The following is a 20,664-nucleotide window of genomic DNA, read 5'->3' on the forward strand; positions in this document are numbered from 1 at the left end:
TTGAAAAAGCTAGGAGACATGGAGACATGACCTCCACCCACCCACCCACTTTTAAAGGGCTACTTTTCAAAGCAGCCCCTCCCCTACTCACCCACCGGCAGCAGCTGTGTCATCAGAAGGGCAGCTCAACCAGTGACAGAAGCACCACTGGAGTTGATGCTGGCGGGAAGATAAGGCCAATGGTGAGGGGCGGGGCAAGGGGCGGGGCTTAATTCCACCACTCCGTGCATGGGATACTTTGCATTGGTGGGGTATATCCAGTCCACGAACCTTAGTTTGAGAATCCCTGTGTTAGAACATCGAATAACAGAGTTGGAAAGGACGTTGGAGGTCTTCTAGTCCAACCCCCTACCTAGGCAAGAAACCTTACACCACTTCAGATAAATGGTTATCCAACATCTTTAGAACTTCTAGTGATGACCTGTGCTTAAGACACACCAAGATTGCAAAGAGGTAAATAAGAAAAAAAGGTTTTGCCTTCCCTCAACCCCCAGGACCATTTTGCAGACCTCCCAAACCGTCTACTCACCAGTTTTCAGATGGAGCTGGCATTAGGGAGGCCAAAAATGGCTGTATTCAGTGTATAAGATGCACCAACATTTCCACCCACTTTTGGGGGGAGAGAGGAAATGCGTCTTATACTCCAAAAATATGGAATTTAGGAAGTGTAATGATGTCTGGGAATGACTTTAGGGATGAGGAGAATAGAGGCTGCCTAGGGAAGGATCGGATCAGAGGGGAGAATCCTGCAGCTGCATAATGGGAGAGAAGGAAACTCAGAAAGGATCCTGGCTAACTTTTCAGGCTGAAATAAGAGTTGGTGGGAGATTTGATCTTTCAGATTTGCAACATTTGGTTAATGTTGCATTACAATCAAGTAGAATTAGCACATCTGGAGGTGTTTTCCATCAGGATGACCAGGGAGAAGATTGGCCTGACACTTTTCTTCTTGATAAACCCCCATGATTTCTGGGAATCTACCTGTGGTTTCTAAAGAGTTTATGAATCATCTTTTCCCCCTCTCTATTCATTTTATTTCTCATCTGCTCTAGAATGTTCCCTATAATTGATCAATTGTGTCAATTATATTTTCTCTATATTTTGTCATTATATGATTGACATTTTTTTTCTAAAACCTTTTCATTCACCTTTGAAGATAATGGCCGTATTATTTAACCATATTTGGAGATTAGACAATTGTAGAAGAAAGATTCAATATGGGATAAGAAACAATTATTTCTCTATTTCAAATTCCTGGATGTTTCCATTCTAGTTTCATCCCTTTCTGGAGAAGAATGAATTTTGGAACATTTCTCAGAAAAAACTGTACTTGGACCAAAATGGAGCGATAAAAGCAGATCTGTTCATTCTCAGCTACTTGGTTCTCCCCAAGGGGGATGTCAAGAGAGAGGATCTGGCGGATTTTGTAAGACAGAGACTTTCTATCGACCAAGATGCTCTTTCACAGCTAAAGTTGCTTAATAAGGTGGGAGAAATGTTGCTGTCTTTTCTCTGTTTTCCAAAGCCTGAGGTCCCACATCAAGTGGGCAAAGCCTAGCGTTTCCAGGGTGGTTGGCCTTCCATGCTAGTTGGTGTCATCTAATGGATGTTGTTCAACAGACAGTATCAAAAGTGGAGCAACTTTGCCCTGTTTTATGGAAATCTTTCAAGATCTTACTGGTCACAGGTTACTTTCTTCATCATAGTTTTATTCCACATTAAAAAAACACTGACTGAAATAAATGTTTCCTAAACCTTTAACAGTAAATTTAATTTCAATTTTAATATGAGTATATTGTCATACCTAAATCTTTTTTCCTGCAATTCCATCCCTCTAGACTTTATTGAATAGAAAAGTATTTTATTGTAATGTTAAATTCCAAAAGCAAAAGGGAGGAATTAAACAAAGAATCTGCCAGTTGTTATACCTCCTGCATCTGTTTAGAAGGAATCAGAGGTTTTACATTAACTGCAGTGAAGACCAGAGGCTCATTGTCTCCATCCATTTCTACCTCCATTTTCCATGGATGGAGACTCCTAACATATTTCCTAACACATTCTCTTTTTTCTGCTTAGTCCCTGCCTGAGTCCCAATGTGTGGAAAGTTGTCATTCTAGATTTGTCAAGAGGGCTCGAGAAGGAGAGCCAGGTTGCTGCTATGACTGCATTCCTTGTCCGGAGGGGACCTTCTCCACTCAGGAAGGTGGGTGACCCTGAGGAAAATGGGAAGATTTGTGGAACTGGATCCATCCAGAACATTTTCATGAGAGTACAAGTACAAGAAGATTGAAGGAAACCTGGTTTTTTTAATTTTAACCTGCACCATTTCTTATCTAAAACACAGTAAATCAAAAAGACTTTGAAGGAGGCTGAGAAGAGATGGGAGGAGGGGGTGGCAGACTGGGCAAGCTTTACTAACAGCACAGGAAATGCCATATTTTTTGGTGTATAGGATGCATCTTTTTACCTCAAAAAAGGTGTCAAAAATTGGGTGTGTCTTATACGCTTGGCAGGAGGCTGGTGGCTCGGTTCTGGGGATGCCCCCAAAGGCAGGAGATTGGGGTGGGGGCTGATGGAGCTGAGCCCCCTCCCACTGGATGATCTTCTGCCACCTGGATGTGCCAAGGGGATGCTCTTCCCCCTTCTCAGCAGCTGCATGTGAGGAATCCTCCTCGGGAGGGGCTCCCGGATACTCCACTCCACACCAGGTTAAGACCCAGCAGCAAAGCATTTATTTATTTATGTATTTATGTATTTATGTGTTTATGTGTTTATGTGTTTATGTGTTTATTTGATTTTTATGCCGTTCTTCTCCTTAAATTCAGGGCGGCTTACAACATGTTAGCAATAGCACTTTTTAAAAGCAGAGCCAGCCTATTGCCCCCACAATCTGGGTCCTCATTTTACCCACCTCAGAAGGATGGAAGGCTGAGTCAACCTTGAGTCGGTGATGAGATTTGAACCGCTGACCTTTAGATCTACAGTCAGCTTCAGTGGCCTGCAGTACAGCACTCTACCTGCTGCGCCACCCCGGCTCATTCCAGGTGGCTGCCCAGGGCCTCTGGCTGGCAGAGACAAGGCAGGTGCGTCTCCTGAGTTAGATGGTCGCAGAGGAACAGCAGCACTGGGAATGTCCAGGCCCTCAACAGTCAGGATTCAGGCCCAGCTACAGCATGGAAACTGCTTTGGTTGCGCTGATGGATGATCTCTAGTGTGCCCGGGTTAGGGGTTTATCCTCTATCTTGGTGCTCCTTGACCTCCCAGTGGCTTTTGATACCATCAACCATGGTATCCTTCTGTGCCGGTTGGAGGGGTTGGGAGTGGGAGGCACCATTTTACAGTGGTTCTCCTCCTACCTCTCCAGTCGGTCACAGTCGGTGTTAGTGGTGGGTCAGAGGTCGACCTCTAGGTCTCTCCCTTGTGGGGTTCCTCAGGGGTCGGTCCTCTCCCTTCTGCTGTTTAATATATACATGAAACCGCTGGGTGAGATCATCCGAGGGCACAGGGTGAGTTACCATCAGTACACTGATGATACTCAACTGTACATCTCCACCCCGTGTCCACTCAGTGAAGCAGTGGGAGTGATGTGCCGGTGCATTGGCTGCTGATTGGTTTCCAGACACAATTCAAAGCATCGGTGATGATCTACAAAGCCCTAAATGGCATCGGACCAGATTACTTACGGGACTGCCTTCTCCCGCATAAATCCCTGCGGACGGTTTGGTCCCACAGAGTTGGCCTTCTCCTGGTACCACCAACCAGACAATGTTGTTTGGCGGAGCCTAGAGGAAGAGCCTTTTCTGTGGGGTGCCAGCCCTCTGGAATCAGCTCCCCCAGAGATTCGTACTGCCCTCCACTCTCCTCGCCTTCTGCAAGGGCCTCAAGATTCACCTATGTTGCCAGACTTGGGGAAATTAGACCTTGCCCTTCTGACCAGTAAATGTGATGCATGGTGTGATTGGACTGTATGATTGTGTATTACATAGGGTTTTTAGACATACTTTTTAATATACAGTGGTACCTCAAGATACGAACCCCTCGTCTTACGAACAACTCGAGATACGAACGCGGGGTTCAGAAAAATTTTGCCTCTTCTTACAAACTTTTTTCGAGTTACGAACTGGCGTTCGGGAGGCTGCTGGGAAGCCCCCCGGCTGTTTTAAAAGGTGACAGCCGGGCGGCGGGGCTTCCCAGCAGCCTCCGAACGCCGAACCCGGAAGTTCGGGTTTAGTGTTCGTAACACGAAAAAAGTTCATAAGAAGAGGCAAATTTTTTCTGAACCGTTCGGAGGCTGCTGGGAAGCCCTCCAGCCCGGCTGTCACCTTTTGAAACAGCCGTGCGGCTCTCCAGGTGTCTCCCGAAGCTGAACGCCAAACCCAAACTTCTGCGTTGGGCGTTCGGAGGCTGCTGGGAAGCCCCGCCTCCTGGCTGTCACCTTTTAAAACAGCCTGGGGGTTTCTCGGCGGCCTCCCGAACCCCGAACCTGGAAGTTCGGGTTTGGCGTTCGGCGTTCGGGAGGTCGCTGAGAAGCCCCCAGGCTGTTTTAAAAGGTGACAGCCGGGCGGCAGCGGTTTTTTTTGCGGGTTTTTTTTTTGGTTGCACGGATTAATTGACTTTACATTGTTTCCTGTGGGAAACAATGTTTCGTCTTACGAACCTTTCATCTTACGAACCTCCCCCTGAAATCAATTAGGTTTGTAAGACGAGGTATGACTGTATTAGATTTGTTCTATATGCTTGTTTTGTATTTATTCTGTGAGCCACCCCGAATCTTCGGAGTAGGGTGGCATACATAATTGAATTGAATTGAATGTCACATCTATGCCCACCGCCATCACCTGAAAACTCTCTTTTTTTTGGCTGTTTTCTGGACCATTTCTCAGGCCATTTTCAGGCTGTTTCCCAGTGGTCCAGTGCCTGCAAAGACTGGCATGTTTATTTATTTATTTATTTATTTATTTATTAGTTGGACTTGTATGCTGCCCCTCTCCGAAGACTCGGGGCGGCTCACAACAAGTAAAAACAGTCACAACAATCCAATTAATTAAAATATTTAACGATTTAAGAAAAACCCCATGTAATAGCAAACACACACACAAGCATACCATGTATAAATTAACATGCCCAGGGGAGATGTTTAGTTTCCCCATGCCTGACTGCAAAGGTGAGTCTTAAGGAGTTTTCGGAAGGCAGGAAGAGTAGGGGCAGTTCTAATCTCCGGGGGGAGTTAGTTCCAGAGAGCCGGCGCCGCCACAGAGAAGGCTCTTCCCCTGGGACCCGCCAACCGGCATTGTTTAGTTGACGGGACCCGGAGAAGGCCCACTCTGTGGGACCTAATCGGTCGCTGGGATTCGTGCGGCAGGAGGCGGTCTCGGAGATATTCTGGTCCGGTGCCATGAAGGGCTTTAAAGGTCATAACCAACACTTTGAATTGTGACCGGAAATTGATCGGCAGCCAATGCAGACTGCGGAGTGATGGTGAAACATGGGCGTACCTAGGTAAGCCCATGACTGCTCTCGCAGCTGCATTCTGCACGATCTGAAGTTTCCGAACACTTTTCAAAGGTAGCCCCATGTAGAGAGCATTACAGTAGTCGAACCTCGAGGTGATGAGGGCATGAGTGACTGTGAGCAATGAGTCCCGGTCCAGATAGGGCTGCAACTGGTGCACCAGGCGAACCTGGGCAAACGCCCCCCTCACCACAGCTGAGAGATGGTTTTCTAATGTGAGCTGTTGGTCGAGGAGGACGCCCAAGTTGCGGACCCTCTATGAGGGGGGTAATGATTCCCCCCCAAGAATAATGGACGGACAGATGGAATTGTCCTTGGGAGGCAAAACCCACAGCCACTCCGTCTTATCCGGGTTGAGTTTGAGTCTGTTGACACCCATCCAGGCCCCAACAGCCTCCAGGCACCGGCACATCACTTCCACCGCTTCGTTGACTGGGCATGGGGTGGAGATGTAAAGCTGGGTATCATCGGCATATTGATGATACCTCACCCCATGTCCTTGGATGATCTCACCCAGCGGTTTCATGTAGATGTTAAATAGCAAGGGGGAGAGGACCGACCCCTGAGGCACCCCACAAGGGAGAGACCTCGGAGCCAACCTCTGACCCCCCACTAACACCGACTGCGACCGGCCAGAGAGGTAGGAGGAGAACCACTGAAGAACAGTGCCTCCCACCCCCAGCCCCTCCAACCGGCGCAGAAGGATACCATGGTCGATGGTATCGAAAGCCACTGAGAGATCGAGGAGCACCAGGACAGAGGATAAACCCCTGTCCCGGGCCCACCAGAGATCATCCATCAACGCGACCAAAGCGGTTTCCGTGCTGTAACCGGGCCTGAAACCCGACTGCTGGGGACCTAGATAATCAGCTTCTTCCAAGGACCGCTGGAGCTGGAGTGCCACCACCTTCTTGACAACCTTCCCCGTAAAGGGAAGGTTGGAGACTGGACGATAGTTGTTAAGTACGGCTGGGTCCAGGGAGGGCTTCTTGAGGAGGGGGCGCACAAGCGCTTCTTTATTGAGTGATGGAAAAACTCCACTCCCCAAGGAAGCATTGGTAATCTCCTGGGCCCAGCTCCGTGTCACCTCCCTGCCGTCCGAGACCAACCAGGAGGGACACGGATCCAGTAAGCAGGTGGCAGAACTCACAGCTCCGATGGCCTTGTCCACTTCATCAGGTGTCACCAGATCAAACTCTTCCCAGACAGGTGGACAAGTACGTGCCCCAGTCACCTCGACTGACTCATTGTCAGTCGACTCTGTTTTACAATTGGAGTCGAGGTCGGCCCGGATCTGAGCAACTTTATCAGCGAAAAACGTGTTAAACTCCTCGGCACTACTCTGCAAGGGCTCCCCAATTCCCCCCTGATTAAGAAGGGAGCGGGTCACCCTAAACAGAGCAGCCGGGCGGGATTCCGCTGATGCAATCAAGGCGGCATGGTACGCGCATCTTGCCGCCTTGGGCGCCACTTTGTAAGTCTTAATAAAAGCTCTTACAAGTGTTCGATCAGATTCGGACCTACTCTTCCTCCATCGCTTCTCCAGACGTCTCTTTTGGCATTTCAACACCCGGAGCTCCTCATTGAACCATGGGGCTCTACAGGGTCTAGCGCCGCGGAGAGGTCGCAAAGGCGCAATCCGGTCAAGAGCCCCTGCCGCAGCCCTGTTCCAGGCCTCAGCGAGGGACTCCGCCGAACTGTGGACGAGTGCCTCTGGAATAACCCCAAGCGCCGTCTGAAAGCCCTCTGGGTCCATCAGGCGTCTGGGGCGGAACATCTTCATTGGTTCCGCCTCCCTGCGGGGAAGGATTGGAGCCAGGAAGTCAAGCCGTATCAGAAAATGGTCTGACCATGACAAAGGCTTCTAAGCCCCTTAGTCTCGGACCATTGCTCAATTGCTCGGAAAGGAATACCATGTCAGGTGCGTGCCCTCCCTCGTGAGTCGGACCCTGAACTACAGTGATCCCCTGGTTATTGCGTCCCCAACCATTGCGAACAGGGTAATTTGCGAATTTTGAACCCGGAAGTCAAAATACCATCTACGCATGCGTGCCCTTTTTTTCTATGGGCACGCATGCGTAGATGGTGCCCGGCAGATCAGCTGCTGGGCAGATTCCCTGGGTCTTCCCCCTCTTGCTGGCATCAGCGAGGAGTTTCCCCACCGCCCACGCAAACTCCTCGCTGCCGCTCGCCCGCCCTTCGCCCGCCCACGCCGTTCGCTCCCCCTCTTGCTGGCGGGAGGGCGAGAAGCCCTCCCCAGCACCCGCTCGCCCGCCCTTCGCCCTGGCCGCTTCTTCCCAGCGGAGAAATTCCAGCCCCCACCTGGTCCCGCCCGATCCTCCTCCCTGAGGCAGCTCGCCCTCCCATGGCCGCTTCCTCCACCCTCCATCGCAAGCCCTCGCCACCGCAGCCAACGCGCGCTGCGATCTTCAAGCCCGGCTCCTCTCGGCCCAGCATCCCGGGCCAAGCAGCTGCCTTCCGTGACTGAGCCTGGCTCGCCCGGAAGATTGTAGCGCGCGTTGGCTGCAGCGGCGAGGGAAGCCAAGCCGGCAGCAATGTTGCCGCCGCTGCAGCCAACGCGCACTACGATCTTCCGGGCGAGCCAGGCTCAGTGACGGAAGGCAGCCGCTTGGCCCGGGATGCTGGGCCGAGAGGAGCCGGGCTTGATCCGCTGAGCCTGGCTGGCCCGGAAGATCGTAGCGCGCGTTGGCTGCAGCGACGGCGACATTGCTGCCGGCTTGGCTTCCCTCGCCGCTGCAGCCAACGCGCGCTACGATCTTCCGGCCCAGCCAGGCTCAGCGGATCAAGCCCGGCTCCTCTCGGCCCAGCATCCCGGGCCAAGCGGCTGCCTTCCGTCACTGAGCCTGGCTCGCCCGGAAGATCGTAGCGCACGTTGGCTGCGCTGGCAAGGGAAGCCAAGCAGGCGCGCTGTTCTCCGCTGACTCCTAAAGCGGGGAAGTTCGCCAGGAGTCAGCGGAGAACGGCGCAACTGTTTTAAAACGATCGGAACTTTCCAATGAGTCCCGAAGACAAACGGCAAACTTCCGCGTTTGTCTTCGGGACTCATTGGAAAGCCGCGGGGGTGTTTTAAAGCATCCCCGCCGACATGGGGGGCTTGCTAGCACCCCCCCCAAACCCGGGTTGGGGGTTCGGGGGGTGCTAGCGAGCCCCCCATGTCGGCGGCCGCGCCGCCCCCCAATCTTCGGCTCCTCGCTAGCGCTGCAGAAGTTAAAAACACCATCTGCACATGCGCAGATGGTGTTTTTACTTCCGCAGCGCTACTTCGCAAAACCCCGCTCATTGCGGGGGTCCTGGAACGGAACCCTCGCAACGAGCAGGGGATCACTGTACTTGAGTCAGGTCCATGGCTGTCATGGTGGCCATGAACTCCTGTGCCAGCCCAGAGGTTTCGCCGAGTGACGGCAGGTTGAAGTCCCCCAGGACAATGAGTCCGGGGAACTCCACCGCCAACCCGGCTACCTCCTCGAGCAGCACAGGCAGGGCTTTTGACACGCAGCTGGGAGGCAGGTACGTGAGAAATAAGCCCACCTGAACCCCTAAGTCCAACTTCAGCAAGAGAGACTCGCAACCTGCAATTTCCGGAGCAATGAGTCTACGCAGGCAAAGGCTCTCCCTGGCTATAATAGCCACTCCTCCCCCCCTTCCCTGGGGTCGAGGTTGATGCCATATCTGAAACCCGGCTGGGCAAATTTCAGAGAGAGGGACACCTCCCTCCGGGCCCAGCCAGGTTTCAGTAATACAAGCCAGGTCGGCCTCCTCATCCAGGATCAGATCCCGGATGAGGAGAGCTTTATTTACCACCGACCTGGCATTGAGCAGCAGCAACCTGAGTCCAGGGCCAGAGTTGCACTGGAAACCAGAAGATCAGCTGGCAATGGCACACATGCCTACAGTGAGGGCTCTGCCTGTCACCTCTGGCGCCTGTGCCATGGTTTGCCATCACGGACCTATACCATTTCAGACAAGTAACTGTCCAGTCTTTTCTTTAAAACCTCCAACATTGAAGAACACAAAACTCTGGAGGCCAGCTGTTCCACTGGTTAATTGTTCTCACTGTTAGGAAGTTTCTCCTTAATTCCATATTGCTTCCAGATATTATAGGATACTCTAGGTATCCTCAAAGTCCCATATATTAACTGCCATGGGGCAGAACTCAGGATGTTTGGCTAAAAAGATGATATTCTTTATTAATTTCTAATAAAAAAGGTTACTATGAAGATTGTACACATTGCACAGAAAATAATTAACATCCTATGACTCCCCTCAACTTCATATGTGTGGCTAGATTTTTTAAAAATATCCTTCTTAGTTCTTTTTAATGGAATTGTTTAGAAATATGTCTTGGAAAATGTCCCTTAAATTAGGTGTTGTTGAAAAAACCAAAATATTAAAGAAATATTGCTTTTTATTTTTTATAATGAGCACAGAGTCCAATGTATCCCCAAAGTTATAACCTTCCTTTCTTATGAAGAATTTCTGGGCATCATCCTGGTCTCTTTTGCCCTACTGTTGTTCTTAATCACAGACCTTGTTTTAATCATTTTCATTAAGTTCCGAGAAACTCCCATTGTCAAAGCCAACAACCGGGACCTCTCCTACATCCTTCTGGTCTCTCTCCTGCTTTGCTTCTTGTCTCCTTCTGTCTTCATTGGTCAACCAAGGAAAGTCACCTGCATTCTCCGACAAACTGTTTTTAGTATCATCTTCTCACTTGCCGTTTCTTCTCTCTTGGCCAAAACCATCATGGTGGTGCTGGCTTTCCTGGCCACAAAACCAGGAAACCGAGTGAAGAGATGGTTGGGGAAAAGCTTGGCCAACTCCATCATCCTTTCTTCTTCTGCTGTCCAAATTATCATCTGCTCCATCTGGCTGGGAGTTTCTCCCCCCTTCCCTGACTCTGACCTCCACTCCCAGCATGGAGACATCATCCTGCAATGCAACGAAGGGGCTGTTGTCATGTTCTACGTCACCCTCAGCTACATGGGTTTCCTGGCTGCCATCTGCTTCACGGTGGCTTTCCTGGCCAGGAATCTTCCTGGGGCCTTTAACGAAGCCAAGCTGATCACCTTCAGCATGCTGGTCTTCTGCAGTGTCTGGGTGACTTTTGTTCCCACCTACCTGAGCACCAAAGGGAAATACATGGTGGCAGTTCAGGTCTTCTCCATCCTGGCCTCCAGTGCTGGCCTGCTAGGTTGCATCTTCATCCCAAGTGCTACATTATCCTTCTGAGGCCAGACCTGAACACAAAGGATCATCTCACAGCCAAAACAAATGTAAAAACATGATATAAAACACCATTGTGATATTAGGAAAATTGTTGATATGACTTTTATTTGATTTCCATTTAGATAGTATGCAGGAGTCAAAGAAAACCATATCTATATGTTTCAAAATGAGAAATTGTTAAATGAATGGAATTCTTGCAGATCCGTCCCCTTTCAATAAATCTTGCTAAAGAGATCTTTGTAAAGTTCAGAAGAATTCAACTGTCCAACAACAGCTACTGAATGTGAAAGCTTATAGAAAATAATATGGGCACTTGTTCCTATTGACAGCAGCTACAAGTGTTTGTGAGAGAGGATGAGTAGGAAAAAAGGTCAGGAGGAAGCTGTTGGGTCCAAGTACCAGCCTGGCTTTTTGATCCTTTCTGTGAGAATGCTGGAATGATGTGAAATATCAGGTTTGATCGGTTCTGCTGATTCAGTTCTACAGAGGAATCACTGAGTCTGTCATCTGCACCTCTATAGCTGTCTGGTTTGGTGCTGCAACCCAACGGGATCGACACAAACTTCAGAGGATAATCAGAACTGCAGAAAAAACAATTGCTGCCAACCTGCTTTCCATTGAAGACCTGTATACTGCACGAATCAAAAAGAGGGCGGGGAAAATATTTACTGACCCCTCACATCCTGGACACAAATTGTTTCAACTTCAATATTTTTATTTTTATATAATTCTTTATTGATTTCCTGATAAAACTTTTGCAGAAAGTGTTCAGTTTGAGATTATTATTTCTTTGTTTCTGTGTACTTTGCACCAAAATAAAAAAAAACTAAGTAAATTTAAAAAATAAAGTTTGTAATGAAATTTCCATTGAATTTTTTTTTCAAGCAGAGAAATAAAATAGCAGTACTGTAGATATATTTTTTTCAAAAAAGACAGAGAAACTGCACTCATTTGTTATTTTGAGTTCTGCCTTGCTTCTAATCAAATTAAAATATAAAACTCCCGCTGCTCCTTCTCCTAAAAACACACATGCAGACAGAGTGGAAGGGGGTGAAAAGGAACGAATCCTACTATTGGCTGGCAGGAAAGTGTCCGCTGCATCCAAAAGGCCAGAGCGGGAGTGCTTTTGATCCCTTTCCATGAAAGGGACAGGGAGAAAAGGCAGCACCAAATGGCTGGGGGGGGTGGGTGGAAGGCTGGGGACGAAACAGACTTGGAGAAGCGAAGGGGGCAAAAAGTCCCATTCTGGCTCCAGCCACCCTCCTAATCAAGTCAGTTGAACTGCAGATGTATTGGAATAGTCACCCCTGTATGGACTTTGGGAAAAGGTGCTGTGTCTGTTTAAATGCTGGCCTTTTCTAGCTAAATCCCTCTCACCTGCGTTTACTGCATTTAAGTACAGTTTGCTGTCTCTACCTTGTTGCTCTTTCCACCTTTCTCTTCTCCTCCTAACTTCACAGTCATGATGGCGCATTAGGTGCCCACTAGTATAGAAAGTTTTATTATTAGGTAAGGAACCCTCTTTCTTTGCACAGTTCCTTTGCTGTTGTCCCATAAAGGTAATGTGTATTTTATGGGTTTGCTTTTGAATAAACCTTTTAACTTCTGTATCAGAGTTTGAACACTCAACAAGATGGGACATCACTATGAATTCATCTGGTTTATAGTCGCCCCTAAGATGTCAGAAGCCATCCTATTGGGCCTGGCCTGGTTGGAAAAATGGACCCCCATCATAAGGTGGGAGGCTGGATGCCGATAGCTGACCCTGCCCATTGGCCCCATTCCTCCACCAGAAACCTGTGGGAGGAAGCAGCCCCTCAAGACACAGCAGAGGCTGCTTTTGCTACTGCAGCGAAGAAGGCCATGCCCCCAGACCTCATGAAGGTGCCACTTGAGTCCCGGGACTTGGAAGGAGTATTTAGTGAGGAAGTTTGCAATGCATTCCCCCCTCACCGGCCAACAGACTGTGCAATAGGATTTGAACCAGGGGTGACTCTCCCCAAACCCCAAATGTACTCCGTGACACCGAACGAACTGGAGGAACTGAATAAATACATAGATATGAATTTGGAGAGGACTTTTATTCAGGCTGCAGAGTCAAGAGTGGGGAGGGAGGGGTGGTTGCATGAGAGGGAAAGACACTCACCAGAACACATTCTTTTCAGAGATTCAAGGTCATCCTTTGTTCGGCATGCACAGAAGCAAAAAATCGGTGAAAATCACTGAAATCTTCCTTTTGCATGCATCTTCACATGAGATTTGGTTTCCGACGCATGTGCAAAAGTTGAATCTCATGCAAACAATGCACGCGCATTGGTCCGCTAGAACCGCACATGCAGCTCCATTTTCGCTCCCTGGATGCCATATTGGGGCATTGCGGCTGCCACCAGCTACTGGTCTCTAACTATAAATTGGGGCATGATATTAATTCTACCTTTAAAAAGTTAAGCTAAGTTTAAGGAAGAGAAGAAAAAAGAAGTGCTGGCAAAACTATTAATCCGAGGACACTAGCTTAATTCCAAACATAAAAATTCTTTTATAATTCCCGTCCTTTGCTTGTAGCATAGAGGAATGGTTTCCGAACAGGTAAAGAAAACAATATGCAAATGACAACATTAAATCTAAATGAAACTTGAGGTGGGCCTGTCCTGTCTGATCAGTCCTCCTGAATTGGCCTCGTTTAGATTTAATCAGCATTAAGGTATTGCCTGTAACATTTCCTTTATATATATTTACCTTTGAAAGCAGACTGGTGTGTGTGTGTGTGTGTGAGAGAGAGAGAGACAGGGTTGTGTTTGGCTACAGACAACCTCAATGGGGTCTATAGAATTTGAAATCTGTTCATTTTAAATAAAGTAAGAAATGAAGATGAACAAAAGACAATTCTGTAAATTAAATGCATCAGAAATCAATTTACAATGTATAAAATAAGGATAAATGGTGCATTCAGAGAAATGCAATGCTAATGGATTTTAGAGTGATCCTCTTTCCCAAACCTTGGGGTTTCTAGTTGCAGTCTTAATTGGTACAGTTGTAACTCTGGTTTATTGAAACATAATCAGGAGTTATTTTGAAGGAAATCCTCTTTTTTAATGGCCTATTTTAAGAAGCCTGAAACTGATGCTGTACTGAAATTAGACAAGTGGCAAGAAAGTGTGTGCTCTTTTCCCTTGTGAGACAGGTCTTATTAAATAAATAGATGCACTTGGATTCAACAGGTACAGCTTAGGAAGGACAAAGGCAAAATGCTAATCCTACCATTCTGCTTTGGCCAGCTGTCAAATTTGGTTGCAAGCAGTTTTGAAATCTTGAATGGGCTTCTGCCTGTTATATATGTCCTTTGCTTATGAATGGAGCCATCTAGACAGTTGGCTCCCCTTTTTCAACAAGCTCTTTATCTTCCTTAAGTGTTGGCATCTGCTGTGGGGCTATTAGACTTGGGGCTGCTTTCTGCCACTAAAAGCATTTCTCTTTATGGAAGTATAATCTACCCTTTTCAAATACTGTATTTCAAATATTTATGGAAGTATAATCTACCCTTTTCAAATATTTCCCCAAATAGTTTATTCTTCTGGGGTGGGGGCTTCCCACAAAACCTTTATCTGGAGCAGAAGGCAATTAAAAACAATGGAGGTGGGATCGATTGCAAGTTCTCCTAACTCAAGGCCATCTGTTCATATCTGCCCTACAAGACTCCCATCCATCCCATCTAACCAAGCTATAATTCCCACATTGGGGTTAAGAAGCATGCTGTGGCCCAAGAAATTAAACTCGGTTCTGGTGTTAAGGAGACAGCTTAGTTATGATAAGGGAGTGTTTATGCATATGTTTTGGGAATGCCTGGTAGTGCAGAACTTTTGGGGAAAAGTGCAAGAGGACACTAATAGGATGTTAAACATAAGATGGACAATTACAAAGGAAAGGGGGTTATTAGTTAAAAGGAACAAGATCTTTCATAAATTGCTTAAGACCCACCTGTATCGCCAGGCATGGGGGAATTGAGACATCTCCCACAGGCTTTTATATTTCTATGTATGGTATGTGTGTGGTGCATGGTTTTTAAATGATGGGTTTTTAAGATTTTTTTAAAATATTAGATTTGTTTACATTGTAACACTGTTATTATTGTTGTTGTGAACCGCCCTGAGTCTTTGGAGAGGGGCGGCATACAAATCTAATAAATTATTATTATTAAATTATTAAGATGGGAGAATTTAGAGAAATAAAAGAAGCAGTGATAGAAAGTGCTCAGGTGGTAATAGTCCTAGGCTGGAAGGATGCAACAAAATGGACCATACAAAACTGGTATCAGTATATGGTGGATCATATTCAATTGGAGATTATGGATAAGAGGATGAATTCGGCCAATGAAACTGATCTGTGGGAACTGATGGGACAATCTGACAAAATAAGAGGATATATGGTCAGTAGATTTCGAGACCAAGCCATAAAGAATGAATTAGAATCACTTTATAATATGTAAATAGGTATATTGCTCAAGTTAAAATGGTATATACAAAATATGCTCCCATTTTGGTGGAGGGGTATGAATGTTGTTTGGTGGCGGGCACTAAGAACACTGGGCACACTGTTATATGTTGTATGCTTTATTCTTAAAAATCAATAAAAATATTCTTTTAAAAAAGGAGACAGCTTAGTTCCCACAACAAAGACACTACTACACATAAACCAAAAACATTTTTCTTTTCACTCCACCCAAGCTTGAAGTCAATCAAATAAGGTTAAAAAAAGTGTCTTTAGGGCCAACATTTTGCAGCAATAATGAACTGTTAAAAGCACATTTTAATGCCCTTCAGCTGACCTAAATCCTTAGTCCGTTTTTCCTACTTCCAGACTTTTCAAACTGACAAAACCATCCAAGGTTATGTTGCTTTATCAATTTTATTTTAACCAAAGCTTTAGCTGAAAAACAGCACCAACAATCAATAACTGGGGGGGGGGGGATATACTTGCAAGTCTTCAGGCTGCGTCTCTCTCTTCTCCGCACTCAGGCCAAAAAACCCCCACCGACCCTTCAGCCCCAAACTTTCCCTCCCTCCCTGCAAAACGGAAGCTCCCTTTGCTATTTCAAACCTAACCCCACCTTCCTCTGCCCCGCCCACCCGCCTTTCAGCCAATCCCATCCAGCGGTTCGTTACCCACTCCCAGCCCAGCCCTTCTTGCCAACTGCCGACAGCCTCGGGATTGCGCGCATGCGTGTTCCTCTCCCTCCTCGCTAGCTTCTCCCCTTCCCTCCCTCCGCCCGGGTAACGTCTTTATTTTTGTTCTCAGTCTGCTTTGCCCTTCGAGCCTTTGGGGGTTTAATGCCAGGGAAGGAGGGGCTCTTTCTTGGCAGAGGAGCCCCGTTTCGGCTTAATCGTGGTGGGAAAGCGGGTGGTTTCAGTCTGGTTATATTCTGACCTTGCTTAGGTCCTCCTTGTGGGCTTGGTTCACACAAGATGCCTTAGGGGTGTTGGCCCACCTGCCATAGCTTCACCATCACTGCGATAGATGTACTTTCATGGACCACTGAAAGGAGGAATCAATCATTAACTGCGAGGGGTGTGTGTGTGACTATACTGTATTATTTTTTTACTGTTTAGATCTTGTTGTCTTAAGTGATGTCATGTAGTGTCTTTTGAAAGTTAGTTTTGGACATGTGTATGTTTTTATTTATATGTTTTAAAAACTTTTCAATTTTTTTTAAAAAAAGATGGAGAGCCAGAAGCTGAAAGAGACCCCAGGAGAGTCCCAGGCAAAGTCTGTGGAATGAATAGAAAAAACGGGGAGTGAAAGGCCTTGGGAAGATCTAGGGCGAAATGACTTGGGGAGGGAGGGAGAAGGGGAGAGGGGAGAGGAGGAAAGGCGGGAGGGAAGAGAAAAATAAAGGGAGGGGAGCAGTGGTGGGAATTAGCTGGTTCTCCCTGGTTCAGGAGGTTGGGAGTTCGATCCTAGGTAGAGGCAGATGTTGCTTGGACAGGGGCTTGGACTACAATGACCTGCAGGGTCCCTTCCAACTCTGTTGATGTGTTCATCTGAACCCGCTGAATTGCCTGGCCCTGGCCCCTCCTTCTGGCCTCCCCTGCCTGGCCCCGCCCTGCCTCACCCCGCCCCTCCTCAGGGTCCCAACCCCCCAGGAAAACAATCTGTCTCAAAAATCCTGTGAATCCCTTTGGCTCGGGCACGAGGATTCCCCGCCGGTTCACTCTGTGCGCCAAGTGAAGGAATTGTAGAAAGGCAGCTGAGCCCGGAATGGGGCTTCCTCGAAGTTAGGAATTGGGAGCCTCCAGAAAGGAGGAGGACCAACAGGAATTCTCCCTTCTGCAGCGTCATCGGTCTCCGGGCAGACTCTCCCTCGACTTCACCCCCTGGAGGAGAGAGTTCCGCCCAGAGAAGAAGCCAAAATCCCCCCTCCCTCCCCACTCTCTCTATCTCCGCTTCTCTCTCTCCTCCTTCAGGGGAAGCCACAAAGGACTGTGCCCAGAAGCCGATGACGCTCAAGCAGGGAGAATTCCCATTGGTGCTGCCCCTCGTTCTGGCCCCTCCCACCTCCAACGGCCGAGATAAACGCTTCCTCGCGACAGCTCCTCCCTCCCCCCAATGCAGAACGGCAGATTCTTCGTCTGGGGCTGGAAGCATCTGGATGCTCTCTCTCTCTCTCATGCACGCACGCACACACACACACACACACACAGAGAGAGAAACACAATCCATCCTAAAACAAAAGGCTCCTTTTTATTATTTTTATTATCATGGCATAAAATAGAAAATAAAAGTAGTAAAAAAAACGAAAAAGGGGAGGGAGGGGGAAAATTGGTGAAATAAAGAGGAAAAGAAAAGAAAGGGAAAGGAAAGAAGATAGAAGAAGGCCTGGAATTAAGATTGATAGTATGTATGGTTTTTTATTATTATATACGTGATTTTAGTGATGTTTTTACTGGTTTTTTAAAACTTGTATTGTATTTATAACCGTTGTTAGCTGTTTAGAGTCCATTTCGGAATGAGCAGCATATAAATGCAATGAATAGATAGATAGATAGATAGATAGATAGATAGATAGATAGACAGACAGACAGACAGACAGACAGTTAGATAGATAGATAGATAGACAGATAGAAAGAGAGAAAGAAAGGGAAAGGGAAAGGAAAGAAGATAGAGTAAGGACAGGAAATGAAAGAAGGGAAAGGGAAAGAAAAGGAAAGAAAAAAAGAAAGGGAAAGAAAAGGAAAGGGAAAGAAAGGTGGAGGGGATGAAAAAGGAGAGGAAGATAGATATAGAAAGGACAGAAAGGGAAAGGAGTGAAGTGGAGTGGGAGAGAAGGGCTGAAAAGCTAAATCTCAGGATCTCCTGGATCCCTTTGGCTCAGGCAGTGGGATTCCCTGCCGGTTCCCCCTCTGCACAAAGCGAAGGGATCACTAAAAGGCTGCCCAGCCCAGAATGAGGCTTCAGGCGATGCCCGGCCGGAGAAACGCCGGAGGGGCCGAGAAAGGCCGCGTACAACCAGCCAGGCCCGTTGTGCGAGGAACCCCGGAAGTCCCGGCGGCTCTTTCGGGAGGGATGGAAAGGATGCACATCTTATGGGAAACAGTGCTGCCGAGGACTCCTCAGTCAGCCCTCTGAGACCCCCCAAGTCCCCCCTGCCTGTGGGGCTGAGTCTCCCCTTCAGTCACCCCTGCAGCCCCCCTGCATAAAGGATGGGTGGGGGAGGGCAGAAGGAAGTCCACCCTCCCCTCTAGGGCTTTCATGCCCCCCCTTGAGCTGCGGCCCCACATTACTGAGAATATCCCCCCTCCCTCCGCTTCTCTCTCTGCCCCTGAACTCGCCTCCCTCGGGTGAAGACCAGGGAGACTCTGCCCGGAGACCGATGATGCCGAGGAAAGGGGAATTCCCATTGGGCATCTCTCCGTCCTGGGGGCTTGGGAGTGAATACACGGAATAGTGGGGGGGGGGGGGGGGAGAGACAATCCCTTTTCCCTATGCTAAAGTGCTGGGGACACTTTAAGTGCGGATACTGCTAGGGGCTTTTTGACAGGACCTGGGGGCTGCAGGGGTGGTCACCAAGGGGCCTTTCTGAGTCCCCCTCTTTGGCGGGGAGTCCAGAAGGTGCTGCTAAAACAGCCTGACTACCCCTCTCCCCGGAAAGGAGCTGTAGATTCTCCCAGGGAGGGGAGGGGGCTGGTCTGAAGAGGGAGTGATGGGTTTTGTGGTCCAGGAGATTTGTTGGAGTTGGAGCCAGCCTTCCTTTTCCCCAGATAAGCCCATTGGATGGGAAGGGCTCCAGGCAGCCCAGAACTTCAGTGGGGGGGAGGAGAACCTTGGCTCCTCCTTCTCCCTCTCAAGAGGGATCCCTAACTGGTTCCAGGAGATCCTGGACTAGGAGATCCTGCAGGGACGACCTGGATTGTTAGGGGAAAGGACTTTGCTGGGAAGACAAAGTTGCCACCACGAGTCTACGGAGAGGGGCAGCATACAAATCTAATAAATAAAATAATAATAATAATAATAATGATAATGATGATGATGATGATGATGATGATTATGATGATAATAATAATAATAATAATAATAATAATAATAATAATAATAATAATAATAATAATAATGCCGGATTCCTTCCTGGGACTCAGGGGGAGCCTCCCCCACCCCATAGCCTCCCATCTGCAGGGACCCCCTTCCTTGGGATGCAGCACAGTGGTTCCTGCCGGGCCCTCCCTCCCTCTGCTAGGACCTCCTGCAGCCTCTTGGCCCCTGGGAGGGTGATGAGGGGGATCCGAGGTGCAAAGAGCAAGGTGGCAATGAAGCCCAGAAACCCATAGCCTCCCTCCTCGGAGCCTTTTCATCAGGCTGGAGGGCCAGAAAAGCAGAATAGGCAAAAGGACATGCGTGCTCAGTTTCCTTTGGAGGCTAATGAGTCTGTGGAGGGAGCCCCCTGGTGGTCTCTCCTGGGCATGGCAGCTCCCTTGCAAGCCAGAGGCAGGAGAGATGTGCCTTTCCTTCAGTGGAGAAATCATTTATTTCTTTACTATGGATGCTGTGGGCGAGGCTTGGTGGGCAGGAGATCTTGAGACAGATTGTTTTCTCAGAGGAGGGACCCTCAGGAGGGGAGGGGTGAGGCAGGGTGGGGCCAGGCAAGGGAGGCCAGAAGGAGGAGCCAAGGCCAGGCAATTCAGTTGGTTCCCCAAACTGGGCATAACATTAAACAGTTCTAGCGAAACAGGGAGAACTGGCTTAAATACAATTAACTCCATCAAACCTTCAACACGACCTAAGCACAGCCCATAAAATTCTCTGCTACGTCCTTCCTGTCAACAATTACTTCAGCTTCAACCACAACAACACACAAGCACTCAACAGGTACAAACTCAAAGTAAAATGCTCTAAACTCGACTGCAGAAATTTAGTAACCGACTTGATGCCTGGAACTCACTACCTGACTGTAGTATCATGACTTCACCCCCCCAAAACCTTTCCCTTAGACTATCTAATTTTGGCCTCTCCCGATTCCTCAGAGGTCAGTAAGGGGCGTGCATAAGTGCACCAACATGCCTTCCGTCCACTGGTATCATGTATGCAAATATTATTATATATTTTTATACCACCAATACGTAATTGACAAAACAAATAAATAAAAATAAATAAACTGGCTGAATCCCTCCACTGCTCCCTTCCCTGTATTTTCTCTTCCCTCCCTCCTTTCCTCTTTCTTCCCCTCTCTCTCCTTCTCTCCCCTCCTGGAAAGAGGGGCCCAAGGGGTCTGTGGGGTCCCCTCCTCCTCCCACCAAGGAGTCTTCCTGCGTTCTGCATTGCAGGATGGAGGCAGAAAGCAGGCCAGGCTGGGATCATTTATCAGGTATATTAGAAATGCTCAAGGAAACCGACTGATCAGGAAATGTTTACACGGCCAAA

At 48.1% G+C, this 20,664-nt stretch overlaps 1 protein-coding gene across 1 annotated transcript in view; it reads left to right on the plus strand.

Moving 5' to 3' along the window:
• Window positions 1-20,664, plus strand: part of LOC139155156 (vomeronasal type-2 receptor 26-like) — a 52,089-nt gene that overhangs the window by 8,557 nt on the left and 22,868 nt on the right. Inside the window, exon 4 of the mRNA XM_070730239.1 lies at window positions 1,274-1,486. Coding sequence (XP_070586340.1) covers window positions 1,274-1,486 — 213 coding nt within the window. The remainder of the gene's footprint in view (window positions 1-1,273; window positions 1,487-20,664) is intronic.

The sequence above is a fragment of the Erythrolamprus reginae genome, assembly GCF_031021105.1.
Source record: "Erythrolamprus reginae isolate rEryReg1 chromosome 13 unlocalized genomic scaffold, rEryReg1.hap1 SUPER_13_unloc_2, whole genome shotgun sequence".
Taxonomy (NCBI): Eukaryota; Metazoa; Chordata; class Lepidosauria; order Squamata; family Dipsadidae; genus Erythrolamprus; species Erythrolamprus reginae.